This window comes from Rhagoletis pomonella, unplaced genomic scaffold (assembly GCF_013731165.1).
Source record: "Rhagoletis pomonella isolate Grant_MI unplaced genomic scaffold, Rhpom_1.0 Rhpom_scaffold_00001, whole genome shotgun sequence".
NCBI classification, from domain to species: domain Eukaryota; kingdom Metazoa; phylum Arthropoda; class Insecta; order Diptera; family Tephritidae; genus Rhagoletis; species Rhagoletis pomonella.
The window spans coordinates 7,040,011-7,056,602 of record NW_023458555.1 but is presented as its reverse complement, the minus strand read 5'-3'; the positions used below and the strand labels follow the sequence as shown (position 1 = coordinate 7,056,602).

At 35.5% G+C, this 16,592-nt stretch overlaps 1 protein-coding gene across 2 annotated transcripts in view; it reads right to left on the bottom strand.

Moving 5' to 3' along the window:
* Window positions 1–1,516: 1,516 nt before the first annotated feature.
* LOC118737448 (RB1-inducible coiled-coil protein 1) overlaps window positions 1,517–16,592 on the bottom strand; it is a 28,315-nt gene continuing 13,239 nt past the window's right edge. For both annotated transcript variants that reach the window (XM_036467947.1, XM_036467953.1), the window contains exons 2-6: window positions 6,169–8,047; window positions 4,482–6,097; window positions 4,151–4,424; window positions 2,584–2,689; window positions 1,517–2,504 (exon numbers count right to left, since the gene is read on the bottom strand). In XM_036467947.1, the coding sequence (XP_036323840.1) occupies window positions 1,843–2,504; window positions 2,584–2,689; window positions 4,151–4,424; window positions 4,482–6,097; window positions 6,169–7,725 (4,215 nt within the window). In that variant the 5' untranslated portion in view covers window positions 7,726–8,047 and the 3' untranslated portion in view covers window positions 1,517–1,842. The remainder of the gene's footprint in view (window positions 2,505–2,583; window positions 2,690–4,150; window positions 4,425–4,481; window positions 6,098–6,168; window positions 8,048–16,592) is intronic.

Here is a 16,592-nt window from a genome sequence, read left to right as displayed (position 1 = left end):
ATTGCAGGAGTACGGTGACCATCCGTACTCAATTTCCAACTTTTTAAAGTTGATATTAGTTTTCCAGAATGGCCTTATACCGCCCTATTCCCACAACACTGACAAAATTCATCATATGACTATTGTCACAATTACTGCGCCTAAAACACAATATAAACATTGTTTCGCCGTTGTCACTTTCTCAATAGGTCATAACAATAAAACTGACAATTGTCATATGACAGCTTAAAATAAATTTGCGGCATAGTATTAGGCGCAGTAGTAAAGGCAATAGTCAGCCGCTGAGTTTTGTCAGTGGTGTGGGAATAGGGCGGATAGGCATAAGTTATCGCATAGACTAAGATATTTTCACATTAACGTGATTCATATCGATTATCTGGTCAAGGAAAAGGGCGTAGAATCTACTATTATAAGAGTAGCTAAAAAAGTAAAAAATTCATTTTTTCGATACGTAGGTAAATTTTAATTTTCCCTGCCACATTTGTACATATGTATGTATGTATCACAACTTGTAATTATATCGTGGCGAATGAAGAAAAAAATAATAGAATACAACTCGATTTTTGATGTTTTCAAGGCGTGAATAGGACGGAAGTGTTTGAGATAAGTAAAATTTAAAACTAAAGGTCATCGTACATGTCCATAAGTAAAGTACATCCTCTTCTTACCATTTTTCCTAGCAGGCTGTAGGTGTGTTTTTGGTTTAATGTGGTAGTGTATTTTAAATAAATTGTAATAGAAATGGAAGAAATTGTAATAGAAATGAAAGAAATTGTAAAAGATAAGAGCAAACGCCAAAAAAAAACAGGTGATCTCAGCTGTAGGCATTTTTTGGCAGTCAGCTGATAGTGTTTTTACTTAGGAAACTGTACGATGCTAAAGGTGTAGCTACAAGCTTTTTTCGCGACCCACCCTAATGTAGCTAGTTATGTATATACATTCATATATTACACAGTATACACTTGCGTATTTTTATAAGACATAAATACACATTTTTTTTTATGATTTATCTCTCGTTTTATTTCTTTAAAATTACGCTGTTTCATTGTTAAAACTATAATTTTCTGATGAAAAGCAGCAGAACGCAATATTTTCGGCCGCTGTTTATTTATCGCCTAACCTTTCGTTAATTCCAAAATTAATGTGAAACTGTTTCCAATAAATTTTATTCTAAGCCATGTTTGCCATATTTTTCTGTTTTATTTATTTATTTTTGCTGCACATTCTCAAATAGATGCATTTAAGAAAAAATAGTATAGCTATTTAGAGTGCAAATTTTAAGCTTATATGCATTAAGTTAAGGAATAAAAAATATATATGTATGCATTTAGATCTAATACAATGGTGTGACGGTGTTCGTTGTCACGCTGTGTGTTCATCGTACACGGCTATCGCATAGCTTTGTCTATTCGCTCGGGCTACATTGCGTACGGTTTCATATTTTAGGCATTATTTATACATAATATTCTAACCCGACCGGTCTTGCTTAATTTGTTTGTTTGTTTGTTTGTGTTTGTGTTTGTGTTTGGGTTTATGTGTAAATGGAAATCATTTATCGTTAAATACCATTACAACTAATTCATACGCTCTTAAAAACTATATTAAAGTGAAATTTAAACATTCCCATTCATTAGCTCATTCAAGTTTGTTTAATAGTTTTTTTTTGTTTGTCCTCCTATCCAGGCTCCGTATCATCCCTATTATTATTTCTATTGCATATAACGGCTTTATTTTAATTATTACGGTTAATATTTGAAAAGTTGTATCGTTTTCTTTTTGTTGTTGCACATTTTTAGCAAACGCGCTATTGATATTATACTCCGCATATACAATAATGCATAACTATTCAGAAATAGCGAAGTCCGTCGTCTCATCCTTGGGCTCCAAAGAGCGATACTCATCCGAATCTTCGCTGCAGGCGGTACCATACGATGTTGTCTTCATATCCGCTGAGCAGCCACTCATTTCACCAGCCTCAGTATCGGGACCTGTTATTAGGGGTATGCCGTGCTGCTTACCTGATGCAGTTGGCTGCTCTGTTATCACAGTCTGTAGCAGTAATTGTTGAGTAGGCGTGGTTATCATAGTCGTTGGCGTGCTAGTTAAAGTTGCAAAATTTTCCGGGTCTTCTTCTATGCTAACGCTCGTGTAGCGACAACGTTCGCCCATCGATGAAGTGGTAGGATTTTCATTATTATCCTCAGTGTGTATTGTGGTGGTGGCGATTGGTGCTGAAGTATCGTCATAAGCTTCCATGTGTACTGCTGTGTAATCAACGACATCGCCTGAAGATAATGATGTTGTTGTTTTTGTAGTTATAACACTCTCCTCGATTGTGCTAATATTGGGTGAAAATTGAGCGTGACGCTGTGTGGGAGAGGCTAGACTACAGCCACTCACGGGAACGAGCGCTTTGCATCCAGTGGGTAGCAATGCACTGCTCTCGTTGTCGGCGCTTGTATCGCATTGCGATATCGATGTGGACGTGGATGCACAAAATGATGCTGTAAAGTGAAAAGTGAAAAAATGAATGTTGGCATTGCAAGTGACCTTAAAATAAAATATGTAGCCTTTTTTCCTTACACTCAATTTTTTCGCGACGTGCAATCCAATGCTGCATGCTGGACAATGGCGCTAGCTTTATGCGATAAAATCTTGTGCCTTTGGAAACGCGGTAGCGATTTTCATCCTAAAATGTTTAGGATACAGATGTTTTGGGAATTTCGAAATATACATAAATGTCATACAGTTTTCTTTATATGATATTTAACGTAAATTCTGTGCTAAAAAGGAATAACCGCTATCCGAGCAAACGATGTCGAGCTCCAAATATTTAACATATACATAACAGTGACTCAAGCAAATAACCACGTGTTGATTTTTTTTAAACATTCGTAATGTTTTTCGAGCCAAATTTTTTTTTTATATTTTTCTATAAAAATACCGTCTAAGCTTTAACCAAAAAATGTCAACTTTTTAATTCGAATCTTTAGAACATTTTTGGGTACGTAGTTTATAGCCAATACAATTTTAGTATAATGAAGTGCAAGTTTCAACTGCAAAAAACCCGTTGACTTTTAAGATTTTTTTGGTGACGAATTTTTGCACTTTTTTCAATATTGAGCCCTAACCACCAAAATAACGTAAGCGACATTTTTTTCAAAATTCTTTCTTTTTAATGCAGAAATATTCCTAGAGCAGCTAGATGCATTTAAAATGTTCTAAAATTCAGATTAAAAAGTTGAAATTTTAATGAAAGTTTGTTGAATTTTCCAAAATTTTGTATAAAGTTGGAAACTGTGATTTATATGTTTTTGCGTAATGCTAGGACGACATTTTTATATAAAAATAACCAAAAAATTTAACTCAAAAAACATTACGAATATCAAAAAAAAAAAACAACACGTGGTTATTTGAGTCACTGTACATAACCCCTATCATCCGTTGCCGGCAGGATATCACCCTGTTATAGGTGTCCAAGAATAAAATAATACATTGGCGTTTACACATATGTTAGTGTTTGGCCGAGCTTCTCCTCCGATTTGTGGCGTGCGTCTTGATGTTGTCACACATAGCGGAGGGACCTACAGTTTAAGGCCGACTCCAAAAGGCGATTGTATTTTTATGAGAAGCTGTTTTTCATGGCAGAGGGTTCTCATTGCCTGCCGAGGGGCGACCGCTATTAAGGAAAAACCTTTTTACAACGCTTTTTTCTAAATTTTTTTGCGATGTTGCTTTAACCAGGACTTAAACCCGGGCCCTGCGTAGTGGGTGCGCACACTGCTTACCACTGCACCACAGGGCTACCAAGAATAAAAACCGATTAGAAAAATGTGACTTCATTGGCATTTTGGCCCAATGAATGACAACGAAGCTTCATTAACTTTCGCTCGCTCAAACCTACACATAAGCTACAATTTACTTGTATTTGTAACCCTATTCTACATACTTGATGTGACGTAAATGATGTGTATTAAGGACTTTCCCTTTGAGATATTTATTATTTTAGTTAAAATTATTCAAAAAAAGGTTTTGCGAATCGCACGTACCTCAAATCGTATGAAAAGTTATTAAGCTTCGACAATTAGTTCTTCTAAGCACAGAATTTAAAAAGATGCTATACTAATATCTAAAATATAAAGCTACCAACCTTCTTGGCCTGACAGTACTCTCTATCGACGACACGCCCAATTGCATAGTAAGGCACCGGTAGGAGCATATTTTCCATTATTGTACTTTCGCTTGGTGCCGGAGCGAGTGGCATGCGCAGATTCATGCCCAACAGGCTGTCTCCATGGACAAAATACAAAACTGGAGAGTCCTGCACCACCATGTACTGGTTATGACGCACACTCCATACGATAAAAACGATGTCACCCTTATTGCAGGAGTCCAACAGCATGTACTTATGACTAGAACTTGGACTGAATGATAGAAAAAATTTAAAAAGGTTATTTTAGTTAAAACGCATCTTAACTTACGCCCTTAAAGCGAAAGAGGTCTCCATTTCCAAGCGTTTGGACCGCTCTTTCTCTGTGACAAGCTCTTCTTCCAGTCGGTTTTTGTCACGGTTCAAGTACTCTATTTTCTCCTTAAGCCAACTGTTTCCCTCTTCATTGGTGAGCGCATCGATGCGAGTCTTCAATTGGTAGATCTCTTTTGTGAGCAAAAGATTCTGCTTACGCACCAGATCCAGCTGTCGATCTTTCTCCTCGAGCATCTCTTTCAGTATGTTCACATTCCCCATCACAGATTCTGAGTTCAAATTTAGTTTGGTTTGCCAAATAGTGCGTTCTATTTCTACTGCTGCGGCGATGGCCTTCTCTTTTTCACTTTCAAATGTGGTACGCAATTGCGACACAATAGCTTCATGTTCACTGCGATCGATCACGTTCTGATCGATGTTGGATGGCGGACGCTCCAACTTTTCCAAGCTCGTTTCGGACGGCGAAAGCTCCATGGATGTCATTAGTTTATAGCGGCAGCGCAGTGATTCGATTTCCGATTTATGCTCGTGCAGCAGTTCTTCGCGTGCTGCTGCCACCGCTCGTTGCTGTTCCATATGGGCTGCATTGAGTTGTTCCTTTAGTTCCTCCAGTTTTGAGTGCAACACTTCTGTGTCACAAAGCTGTTGACGCAAAATGGCAAGCTCACTGTTATGCTGCTGCACTGTGTCATTAAGCAGTTCTTTCGTTTGCAGCAACTGCTGTTCGCGCTGCTCGCTTTGCATGCGTATTAAATTCCACTGATCGTGGAGCATTTGTAGTTCGGATTGGAGATCTTCGCTATAAGTCGCGGTTTCGGTGCGGCAGTGTTCCAAGTCAGCGCGTGACAAGCGTATGCATTCCGACGATAGCTTATACATAGCGCTTAAGATGCCACGCAAACGCTCTACCTCAGCACGAGCAGACGATTCCGTTTCGTCTGTGAGCGTCTCTGCGCTTTGCATTAACAAAATCGAAGTGGCTGCGCTGCGCGCAACTGTTTCTATGACTATAGTAGATGTCGCTTGTGTGGTGAACATTGGAGCTTCTGATTCCGCTACCTCATCTGCTGTTACTGGCAACTTCTCAAATTCAGCCTCCGTATCCGTTTCGGAACCCTCACAGCCAACGCCGATTTTTTGCAACTCCCCGAGTCTGGGATGCTGTAATGGCTTCTCGCCAGTACTCATTGCACTCGACGCTCCCTCCACAGACACCGAGCCGCCTAACACGGCAGCAACTTGATGGCGCAGCAGCTCTTCCATGCGCTCCTTTTGGTGCGGGCCCGAACGTGAGACGAAAAAATTTATCACAGGTCCCATGTCGGGTAGCTGTATCTCGGGAGCCAGGTCTGGCAGGTGGGATGACAATACATCAATGTCGGACTTGGTTATGTTCGGCAAGCGCGCATCGAAAAGTAAGGGTGTTTCGTTGGCAAAAGCAGGCGGCATATCATTCATACCGGGGAATAGTATGTTCAGGAAGTGTCCATCGAAATTAGCATTGAATTGCTGCCTTCGCTTGATCTCTTCGCTGTGAATGATATCGAAGTCTTCGGCGAGTTTAGAGGCCCACAAACGAAACTCACCGGAGAAGATTTTGCGACGCACCACCTGGAAATTTTCAAAAATATATAGGTACTGTATTAACATCAACTGGATATTTTTAACGCAGTTCCACTTACCTCTGTTACGGCAGCCACATAAATGCATGGCGCCTGGTGTATCTGTTCGATGATCTGTATATGCCGCTCGGCACGGCGTAGACAACGCAGATAGAACAACAGTCGATTATCGAACTCGCTCATGCTGTTCTCAACGTGCACAATGCGATTTAAGCGCATGTGTAGATTAACGCCCAGCTCGTCTTTTGCTCTGGCAATGATGCGTCGGTGCTCGCGGATTTTCTGATGGTTGCCAACCATTACAGCCAACTGCGATTGATGCGAATCGCAAAGGTCCGGCAGTATGGAGGGATCTCGCAAATTGTTGACCCGACTTTGATTTTGCTGGAAAGCAGTGGAGAGTTCCTTTTGATCTAGCACCATACGCTTGACCTTATACTTGAAATCCTCCAGTTTGCACAGCCGATCACTCAAGCCCTTTATCTCCTTAACATCGGGCTGCTCGGCTTGTTTCAGGATATGTTGAACTTCGTTCTTGAGCTGAGCATAAACGTCCTTGTCGAAGGTGCCAAGACCTTGGACACACTCGTCACACATGATTATCAAACGATTTTGGTTTTCTTTGGATGTGATCCACTGTAAGAGATTGAGCTTGGGGCGCGTGCTGTTGCTAGATGAACTCTGATGATTGACGACTGCCATCAATGTGGTCGTTGTGGTTGTCGTTTTCGTCACCGCCACCGCCGTCGTCGTCGTCGTATCGTCAACGGAATCTGTGCCCATTTTCAGTTTCTTGTTGGGTGATGTTGAGCTTTTGTCATCAGAGGTGGCGTTATCCTCGCTGCCTACATCTGTCGCTACAGCCTGTCCACCGCTAGCCGCTTGTTGTGCAGGTACCCCGCCTGCCACTAGCACCGATTCTTGTGTTGAATGAGACCGTGAGAATACATCGTCTGGCTCCAGAAACTCATCGAATCCGTGGAAATCTTCTTCAGCCAAAGGCATCAAGCCAGGCAAAATGGGAATGCGTGCCAACATGGTCAGATCATCGTTGAAATTATTCAACAATTCTAAATAGTTGTCGCGATTTTCTAGATGCCGATCAAAAGCCGAACAGAAATTTTTGAAACGCGACCGAAATTCATCGATGAGATCTTCCATATTGGCCACAACAGCCGACCAACCTTGCTGTTGCAGGTGCTGCTCGTGCACCAGACGCTCGGAGAGACGCTCCTCATCGCGGGCATACTCGTACATCTTCAACGCCAGTTGAGCGCGCTTTTCCACCGACGAATAGATTGGTGGCAGTTGCTTGCAGCGCTCCACCTGTTCGCTCAAATCTCGATCGGGCTCGCTCGGCTGCAGTGGCGGCGGCGTGCGTGGCTCACCAGTCAAGAACATATAGATGGGATTCGTATCGGTGCCAGCCGAATAGTAAGAGACTTGTGTATTCGGGGCCAACATCTCACCGCCGCTGACCAACAGTACAATATTTGCAGCCGGTATGCCATGAAGACGCTCGATAGTATCCTTGAGGTTTTCGACCGAAGACAGTGCCACCGTCATGTCAAAGGACATCATGCGTCCCACATCGACATGGAACACGTACAACATCATGGGGCTGTGGTTCAACTACCGGTGATGTGCGTAGTTGTGGTTGTGTGGACGTGGACCCTCGCTAGTGGCAGTGCTACAAACAGTTACGTATGTATGTATGTATTTTAATTTTAAAATTTTTTCCTCTTAGCGTCACAGTACAGATTGAAACATAAGCGTACGCCTCAGCGGAGCAAAGAGATTTAGAGAGCACGTAAATATCAAAGGATCGAGTGAGCGGCCTTACGAGCGATTGCGGAGCGCTTTGCTGGTGGCTGTGGCGGAAGCACTGGCGATAGTTTTATTGCACACAATCATTAAATGCTGTTACGAGTCAATTGATCTATTTGGAGAAAAGATACAAAAATTTGAACTGCAAATGAGATACGATTTTTTATAAAAGTATAAATTAAATATATTTATGTATAATAAGCAGAAATTCAAGAGAAGAGAGCTCTTATTCCAGGATAAATTAGAACATAGGCAAATACATATATCGTATGCGGCCTTCAAGAGTACAATAAATCAAAATTTGTAATTTTTGGTATTATGCGCTCACAGATCGTATACATTTACACGTTCTAGCAAAAGCGGAAGCAAATTCTTGTCGAACGTTTTATTGAGAAAATCTAAATTAAAGACTACTTTGCAGAACAGGAATTGGAGGAAACGCTCAAATATGGTCCTGTTCATCCTCAAATAACTAAGGATATAATTTTAAAACTATTTAGGGGTTCGTTTCGCCTTTAACTGGAAAAAGCCTTGGAAACTTCGAAAAAGTCGATACTTTGATTGAGAGCTTAAGATTTGTATGAAATGAACAAAAAAAAAAGCTTTGTTCGATAAAAAATTCGGCAATATGGGGAATTTTTATGCTGTTACAAAAACAAAAATATTATCAGAAAGTTCACTTGTTGGAAATTAAAAACTGCTTTTCGAAAGTGATTTTACTTGCAAAGTGTAGCTACTCCTACAATCATTTTTCGGAATATTTGAGTTTAACATCATTTTTAAAACAACTTTTACATGCCACGTCTAACAGCTTAACATACTTTTCGAAAGTACTGGCATTGCCAAGTATGACTACGTTTTTATAGACAAGCAACGAAAAAAAATTAAATTTCAGAAAGATTTGGTAGTATAAATAAAAAATATATCCGGCTCTTTATAATTTTATCACAGAGGTATTATGATAAATTTGTTTTGCTAATTCGGCTTTTATAGTCGAAAATTGTATTTCATGTGAAGTTTTTTATTTAATAATTCTAATCAACGTTGAAGTAGTCGTTAATTTTTGTATGTATGTACATGGGTATGTATGTATGCATAGGTACATATGTACATACCTATATAGTGCAAGAACTAGTTTGCTTGCCGACCAGTTCAGACTTTTTTTGTTTTTTGTCTTGCTTTTGTGTAGTTTACATACTCACATATGTAGATATTATTTAGTTTTTGTGCTTGCGCTCAGCTTGACTATATCAGCTGTTTTCGTTCATACACATTTACAATATACCATAGTACGAATACAGAAATAAAAAAAAATTCCACTATGTAGACTTAAACATATTGTTCATTTATTAAAAGACTGCCACAATTAAAAAAAAACAAGATTTTTCAGGAAACGCGTTTAAAATTTTTAATTTGCTCTAAAAATGCAGAAAAAACGATATGCATATTGTTTTTTTTTTTAGGCGGAAACTATGTACACAAGATTTTGGTACGAAATTTGGACACAATATGAAACAGGATATCTGCATCATTTGCTAAAAAAAAAAAAACGTTTTTTGACTTATGGCAGTTTTTAGGTAAATAAGCGATATGTATCTACATTTGCACAGGTAAGATAGTATGCGTTAAGAATAAGAAACGTCAACATTTTCAAATTTGTACTAAAAATATGTAATATTGCGAAAATAACACCCAATCTGGTCCAGGTGGTCCAAGATTCTACGCTAGATTCGATGGGGGTCTACGTGGGCGTGCAAAAAAAAATGGTTATGAGTGGGGGTCTGATTTCGATAGTAAAGAGAAGAATATATGTTGGCTTGGCTTTATCTATGAATGTCGGCAGATAATACACTGCTAAAAACAATTGACCCAATGTCCCCACCTTCTACTAAATTTAGAGTTGATGTTAAGAGACAGTGATGATAAGTAATTCGGAAAAACATATATGTTTTAACTGTGCCATTTCTGTATTAACAAAGCTTTTCTTTTAACGGCATATGTGGAAGATGGAGACGGCAGGAGAGCAAAAAAAGTGTTCCAAATCTTTCGGTGATATTTGACAGGCAGGGACACTGCGTTGCATAATTATAAGACCGCCACATATTAAGAAGGTTTTTTTTTTATAATTCTTTATAAAAGGATAAAAAGGTATGAAGAATTAATTGGCCAGCAAAAATGTTTAAAATGCCATTCCCAATTTTAAGTTGTTACAAGTTTTGACTATTTATTTTTATATATTTTTATTTCAATTATTTTCCTATAAAAATATAGCTCATTCTATAACAAACAAATCCACATTTCAAATTTTGTGCAAAAATTATAAAAATTTAGCGGATTTTCACCAAAGTTTTACACTTTTTTTTAAGAATTTTTGGAAAATTTTTGTGTATGCAGTTTTATAGCCCACACAATTTTAGTAAAATAAAGTTAAGGAAGAAAATGAGTGACACCGTCAACAAAAAAAAAAAAAAAATCAACGATATTTTGTAGCCACTTCAACTTGTTCTTTATTATAAGTATGTATAGTGTTCTTGAAAAACAAAATGTTTGGGAACCTCTGGGTTAGAGTATTGAGCACCACATTCTTCATAGAACAATTTTTAATAAATTGGCTAGAGTATATAACGAAAACGTTGTTACGTGTGTAGCCTAATTTAATCAACAACGAACTATGACCAAAATAAAAAAAAATGTAGTTAAGTATGCAGAAATGACCGCCCCCTCTCCCTCGATGTTGTGTAAAAATTGCGTACATAGTTGTATCAATTAACAATAGCTCGGAACAAAATATGTCTTAATTTTTCTCGAGTTTTTGATTTTTTGCATTATGACACTCTTGCAGCAAATGAGCGATACGAAAGAAACTGAGATACAAAAAAAAAAACAAAGACAAAATAAAAACAAACAGAAAACACCAAAAACCCGTCTGTGAATTGTTCACAGATCGAAAACAAATCACATCAAAACACGCGGAATAAGAAAAAAGCTAAACATAAAAAAAGCAAAAGGCATTACCTAGACAAACAAAACAGACAAAGACTGATAAGGAGAATAGTCAATGGACGATGTACATACAAACACTGCAGTATATTTTTTCACTACAACAATTTGGCTACAAATGTTACGAAAGAAAAAAAATAACTAAAAACATGTTCTTACACAAGCGCAATGTACTCCGGAAAACTTAGTGTATGTTGGCAAAAAAAAAAAAAGAAAATGTAAATAAACTTACTAAGAGAAACTAAAAATAATTATTTTGTATAAAAATAAATAGATCATACGTACACACAAGCGTATGTACATAAAGAGCAAAAATAATAAACTAATTACATAGCGTGAAAATTTGAAATAAAACAGAACTAAAAATTTAGTAAAAAAAAAATACATTCAGCAAAAACCAGACGAGCACTAAAAATTCGCTCGCTACTAGAATTTAGAAATAAATATACTAAGCCTGTATGCAAAGCTACGTACATATGCATTTAGGTATATATACAGTGACTCAAACAAATGGCCACGTGTTGATTTTTTTTTTTTTAATATTCGTAATGATTTTCGAGCAAATTTTTTTGTTATTTCTCTATAAAAATACCGTCCAAGCTTTAACCAAAACCATATAAATCACTGCTTCAAACTTAATACAAGACTAAGGAAAATTCTAAAAATTTTCATCAAAATTTCAACTTTTTAATCTGTATTTTTAGAAAATTTTTGGGTACGCAGTGTTATTTTTTTTTTGTTATTTCCCATACAAGTCCAGTCTAATGAAGTGCAAGTTTCAAAACGCTAAAAAAATCATCTTGATTTTTGGGATTTATTTTTTCGGTGACGAATTTTTGTAGTTTTTTCCATATAAGCATGAATTTCTTATGAACCAAAACGCGGAAGAGCGTTAGAAACGAAATTTCAAAAAATCAACGCCAGATTTTGTAAATTACACTTGTTATATACACATACATTAAAGCACCGAAAAAGTAGTCTAAAAAAAATTTTCAAAAATCAATGGGGGTTTTAAGCCGGTGGAAATTTGCACTTCATTGGACTAGAATTGTATGGGCTATAAAACTGAGAAATTTAAGCTATATCTATACAAAAAAAAATTATCAAAAGTCGAGGGTAATTTTTAGTTGTTTGAAAATTGCACTTTATTAGACAAAATTTAATAGACTAAAAATTTTTATTAAAAAGTTTGAAATTTTGATGACAATTTTTTTAAGTATGATTATTTTTATGGATTTTGTGCAGACTTTGAAACCCTATTTATTTATGTGGTTCCTATTATACTTAGATTGAATTATAAATATTTGAAATGAAAAATATTAAAAATAAATAAACATAAGTTGCAAATAATACCATTGCGATTTTGATGCTAAATCTTTGACCATAGCTGTAGGTAGGTTGAAAGTACTTAGCATAAGTGTGATCACTGATCATTTACCAGCATCTGAACGCGTCATTTATTCGTTCAACATTCATTAGACAAAGGTAAATAGTTTTGTCACTAGTTTATGACAACAGAACGATTTACAGATCCATACAATTAGAAATAGGAAATTACTTATGTCACTTTCAAAATAAATCGCTCATATGTACATATGTATGTATGGTATGTACACTGGCAATCAAAAGCGAGTGCATGTATGTCTGTTTTTGTTTAATATTTGCAATGTTTTTCAAGTACAATTTTTTTGTTATTTTTTTTTTATAAGAATATGGTTCGTGCTTTAATTAAAACCAGATAAGTCGAAACTTTCAAACTTTATACAGCACTTTATTCAACGAATTTTAATCTAAATTTTTAGAAAAATTTTGGGTACGCAGATAGATAGAAAATCGCTATGAAAATCAATGGATAAATAAACCAGTTTGCAATGGTTAAGTGAAAGTGCAATAATTTTTTGTATGAAATAGGAGCTGAAAATAATGTTACTCATACGCCACATCGTACATGACCGCACTCATACACGGCGTATGAGTAACATTTTCCATGTTAAAGTTTGATTTTTTTTTTCATTCGCAATGCAAACTTAAAATGAAAATAACTTGAGTAAATGACCTTATCTGAAATAAACGGTATATAGATTCGTAACCTACTACCCAAAATTAATTTTACGTGTCTCGGCGATTTTTTGCGTAATTTTGCCATCCTCACTGTGTTACCATCAAAATTTAGCCATAGTAATGCAATTTTTTTTATAAAACTCTTAGGTGGTAGGATCTCCAGTTAGACAGGTCTCGTAATTCAAGCGGACTCTATACTCATTTGTAACGCAGAGTAGGGTAACATTAAGAGTATATACACAATTAGGTCAGTGCATATTTTATAGATACGCAGGGACTAGTCCAAGAAAGCAGCAGTGCCCCAGGCAGCAACAGTCCGGACTGTTTTTCACCGAAAGGCGAGCGGGTTATGCTATGCTTCGACATACATACATATATGGGTCTCATCTGCTGCGAAAATTTAACGGTTACTCTATAAACTGAACAGCTACAGTTTAAGTTATTCAGCTTTCTTATGTAAATATAAGTAAGTTATTTATTCAAGGTACTTGGCAACCAAGAAATTTAGCAAAGCTATTGCAATCCAACAGTAAAAAGTTTGATTTATCAATTTTTCGATTACTTTTCAATTACTTTGAGGAATGGAATTGGAAAAAAAATGTTTCAATCCTAGTTAAAAGTTATTCCGATTACAATATAAAATTCCTTGTAATGGAATAAAAAAAAAAACAATTAAATTTGAAATTGCTTCTAAGGAATTGAGAAAGTAATCAATTCCTTTGTTGTGAACTGAAGGAATTGATTCCTAATTACAATTACTGAGCAATGTAATTGTAATTGTAATGTAATTGCATTTACCCAGCTCTGTGTTTGTACTACTTACATAATTGGGGTTTTAGCGAAAATGTGATTTTAAACTTAGGCGGTTATTGCTTGTGACCACAAATGTATGTACCTACAAACATATGTATGTAGCATGTAAATCATAGCGAGATCGTTGAAATGAATGAGTGTATATGTAATTGCAAATATCGCCGCTACGCTATTACAATTTAGCAGCCGCCAAGGCGCTTTGCTTACACGTGTCCGACGCAAAAACCAACCAACAATAACAACTAGTACTCCTACGTATAATAGCATACGTAAATAAATAAATAAAAGTAAAAGGCAATTTTATAAAAAATATAAATACATTCAACACGAAATCAGCGAATGCTCAGCGAAAAATCATATGGAAGCGAGAATATATGTATGTATGTATGTACATATGTAGGTATACTTACATACATTTTATGTATTACTCTACACCTACATATATGTGAGCATATACATACATACATACATACATATGTACAACCATGACCAAAATTATAGAAATGCCTCATTTTGACCAGTTTTTGCTATATTTCTTTTGTATATTTAATATTTATTATTTTTTTTATAAAAGTGCGGCTCAATATTTAACAAACACAATATAAATACCTATTTCAAACTTGGTGCAAAAATTCTTCAAATTGGCATATAAATTCTCAACTTTTTAGTTAGATTTTTTTTTGGATTTTAGCATTAATTTTTGATCATTTATTTCTGACTGTATTTTTTCATAAACAAAATTGTCGTACATACTTTGTATGAAAAAATACGGGGGAAGAAATTGCCAAAAATCAATGCGATTCTTAAGCAACTTAAAACTCTTACCCTTTATTGTACTAAAATTTAATGGGCTATAAAACTGCCTACTCAAAAAATTCTAAAAAATTTTATTTAAAAATTCATAATTTAGAGGCAACTTTGCAGAATTGTTATAATTTTTACATAAAGTTTGAAATAAGAATTTATTTATGGTTTTTGTTAGATATTGACTTTTATAAATATATAATAAAAATCAAATAAACAAAAGAAATATGTCCAAAACTGGACAAAATAAGGCGATTCTATTATTTTGGCCGTAGTTGTATCTACACATTTATGTTTGTTGATACGTTTTCACTTAGCATATTTTTGTTTTGTCTTGAATAAGAGATTACGTTCGACGCCATAGAGTATGAACGTAGTACAAACAAACATACATACATACATACATATGTACTATGTATCAACAAATGCGACACTATACCGGCGGCGATCGCAGAAATAACTCTTTTAACAAACTCGTTTCCAAAGAATCGAGCAAAGCGAGTCAATCAAGCGTGTATGAATTATAAATTTGATCTAGCTAAAAATTTTTTTTGCTAAATATACAAAATTTTCTAACTTTGGCAGCTACAATGTTAGCATAAAAACAAAAATCACGTGGGATCTACAGCGTGTCGTCGATACGTCTACTATATTTATATTTCAAGCACATACGTACGCTTGTTTGTCACTCGTCTAAAGTGCGCCTCAATTAAGTACATACATTGTTTTATCGACAAGTTTAGATTGTGGTTAGGTTCATTGGCGGCAAAACGTAAGTATACTTAAAGAAAAAAATTCATTATCACTGAATAACAAGTGAAAAAATATATAAACATATGTATGTATGTATGTATGTATGTATGTATGTATGTATGTACATATATGAATTTACACACATACCACATATGTACATATATACATATATACATATATATATATATATATACCTATGTACCTGTACATGCCATGAGAAGTCATCGAATCGTTGGTTGTTTTGCTGTCTCGCCTTTATTTGTCCGGTAGTGCAATTATTGTCGTAAAATCATGTCTATATTTCATCAGATTAGTTAATGAACGGTATCTTTATTGACAACTTAACACAAATGTACGCATGTACATTAGATTACATAACTCCCCATACAAAAAAAAAAAAAAAAATCGGTATCCATTGGAATTTAAAAAATTTCTTATATTTTAAGACTTGCGCCGAAATATTTGGGCAAAAAATATTAAAATTTACAGGAGCTGGACCGATTTAAAAATACCTCCAAAAATTTAGTTCTTTTTTGAATAAAAAAAGTTTTTTTAAGTATTTTTTGAAAAACTCACCTCAGATGACGAAACAGTTTCAAGCTTAAAAAATGTGTATAAAAATTAAAAAAAAAATGTTCAACGGAATCATAATAATGCGATTTTTGACGCAGTTTTTGAACTTTTTTCAAAGATTGGTTTAAGAAAAACGTGGATAACTCAGCCAAAACTTTACCCATTTAATCTTATGAGTAACCGTTGGAAAGGTCACCCTTTTCATTTCTTATTCACCTCCCTGTTTTTTTTTTGCAAACATTTTCTTAAAACTATCTTTGAAAAATGATAAAAAACAGCATCAAAAATATTATTATTATGATTTCGTCGAACAAAAAAAAGTTAATACTTCTATGCAGATTTTTTAAGCTTAAACTGTTTCGCCCTCTAAAGTGATTTTTTTCGAAAAGTACTTTTTTGGAGGTATGTATTTTCAAATCGGTGCACCCCACGTAAATCTAAGTATTTATCCGAAATATTTTTTTTTTAGGAAGTCTTTAAATATAGTAAACTTTGTAATCATCCCGGCGGAAAACTTTCAACTTTTTTGGTGATCCAGTCTAATGTACATATGTATTCATGCGTTTGTTTTTGCCCGACAGGAAATTCTAAACTAGTGAAGGCATACTACATAATTATAAATACATAATATATAATGGTGGTTTTTGTTGTTA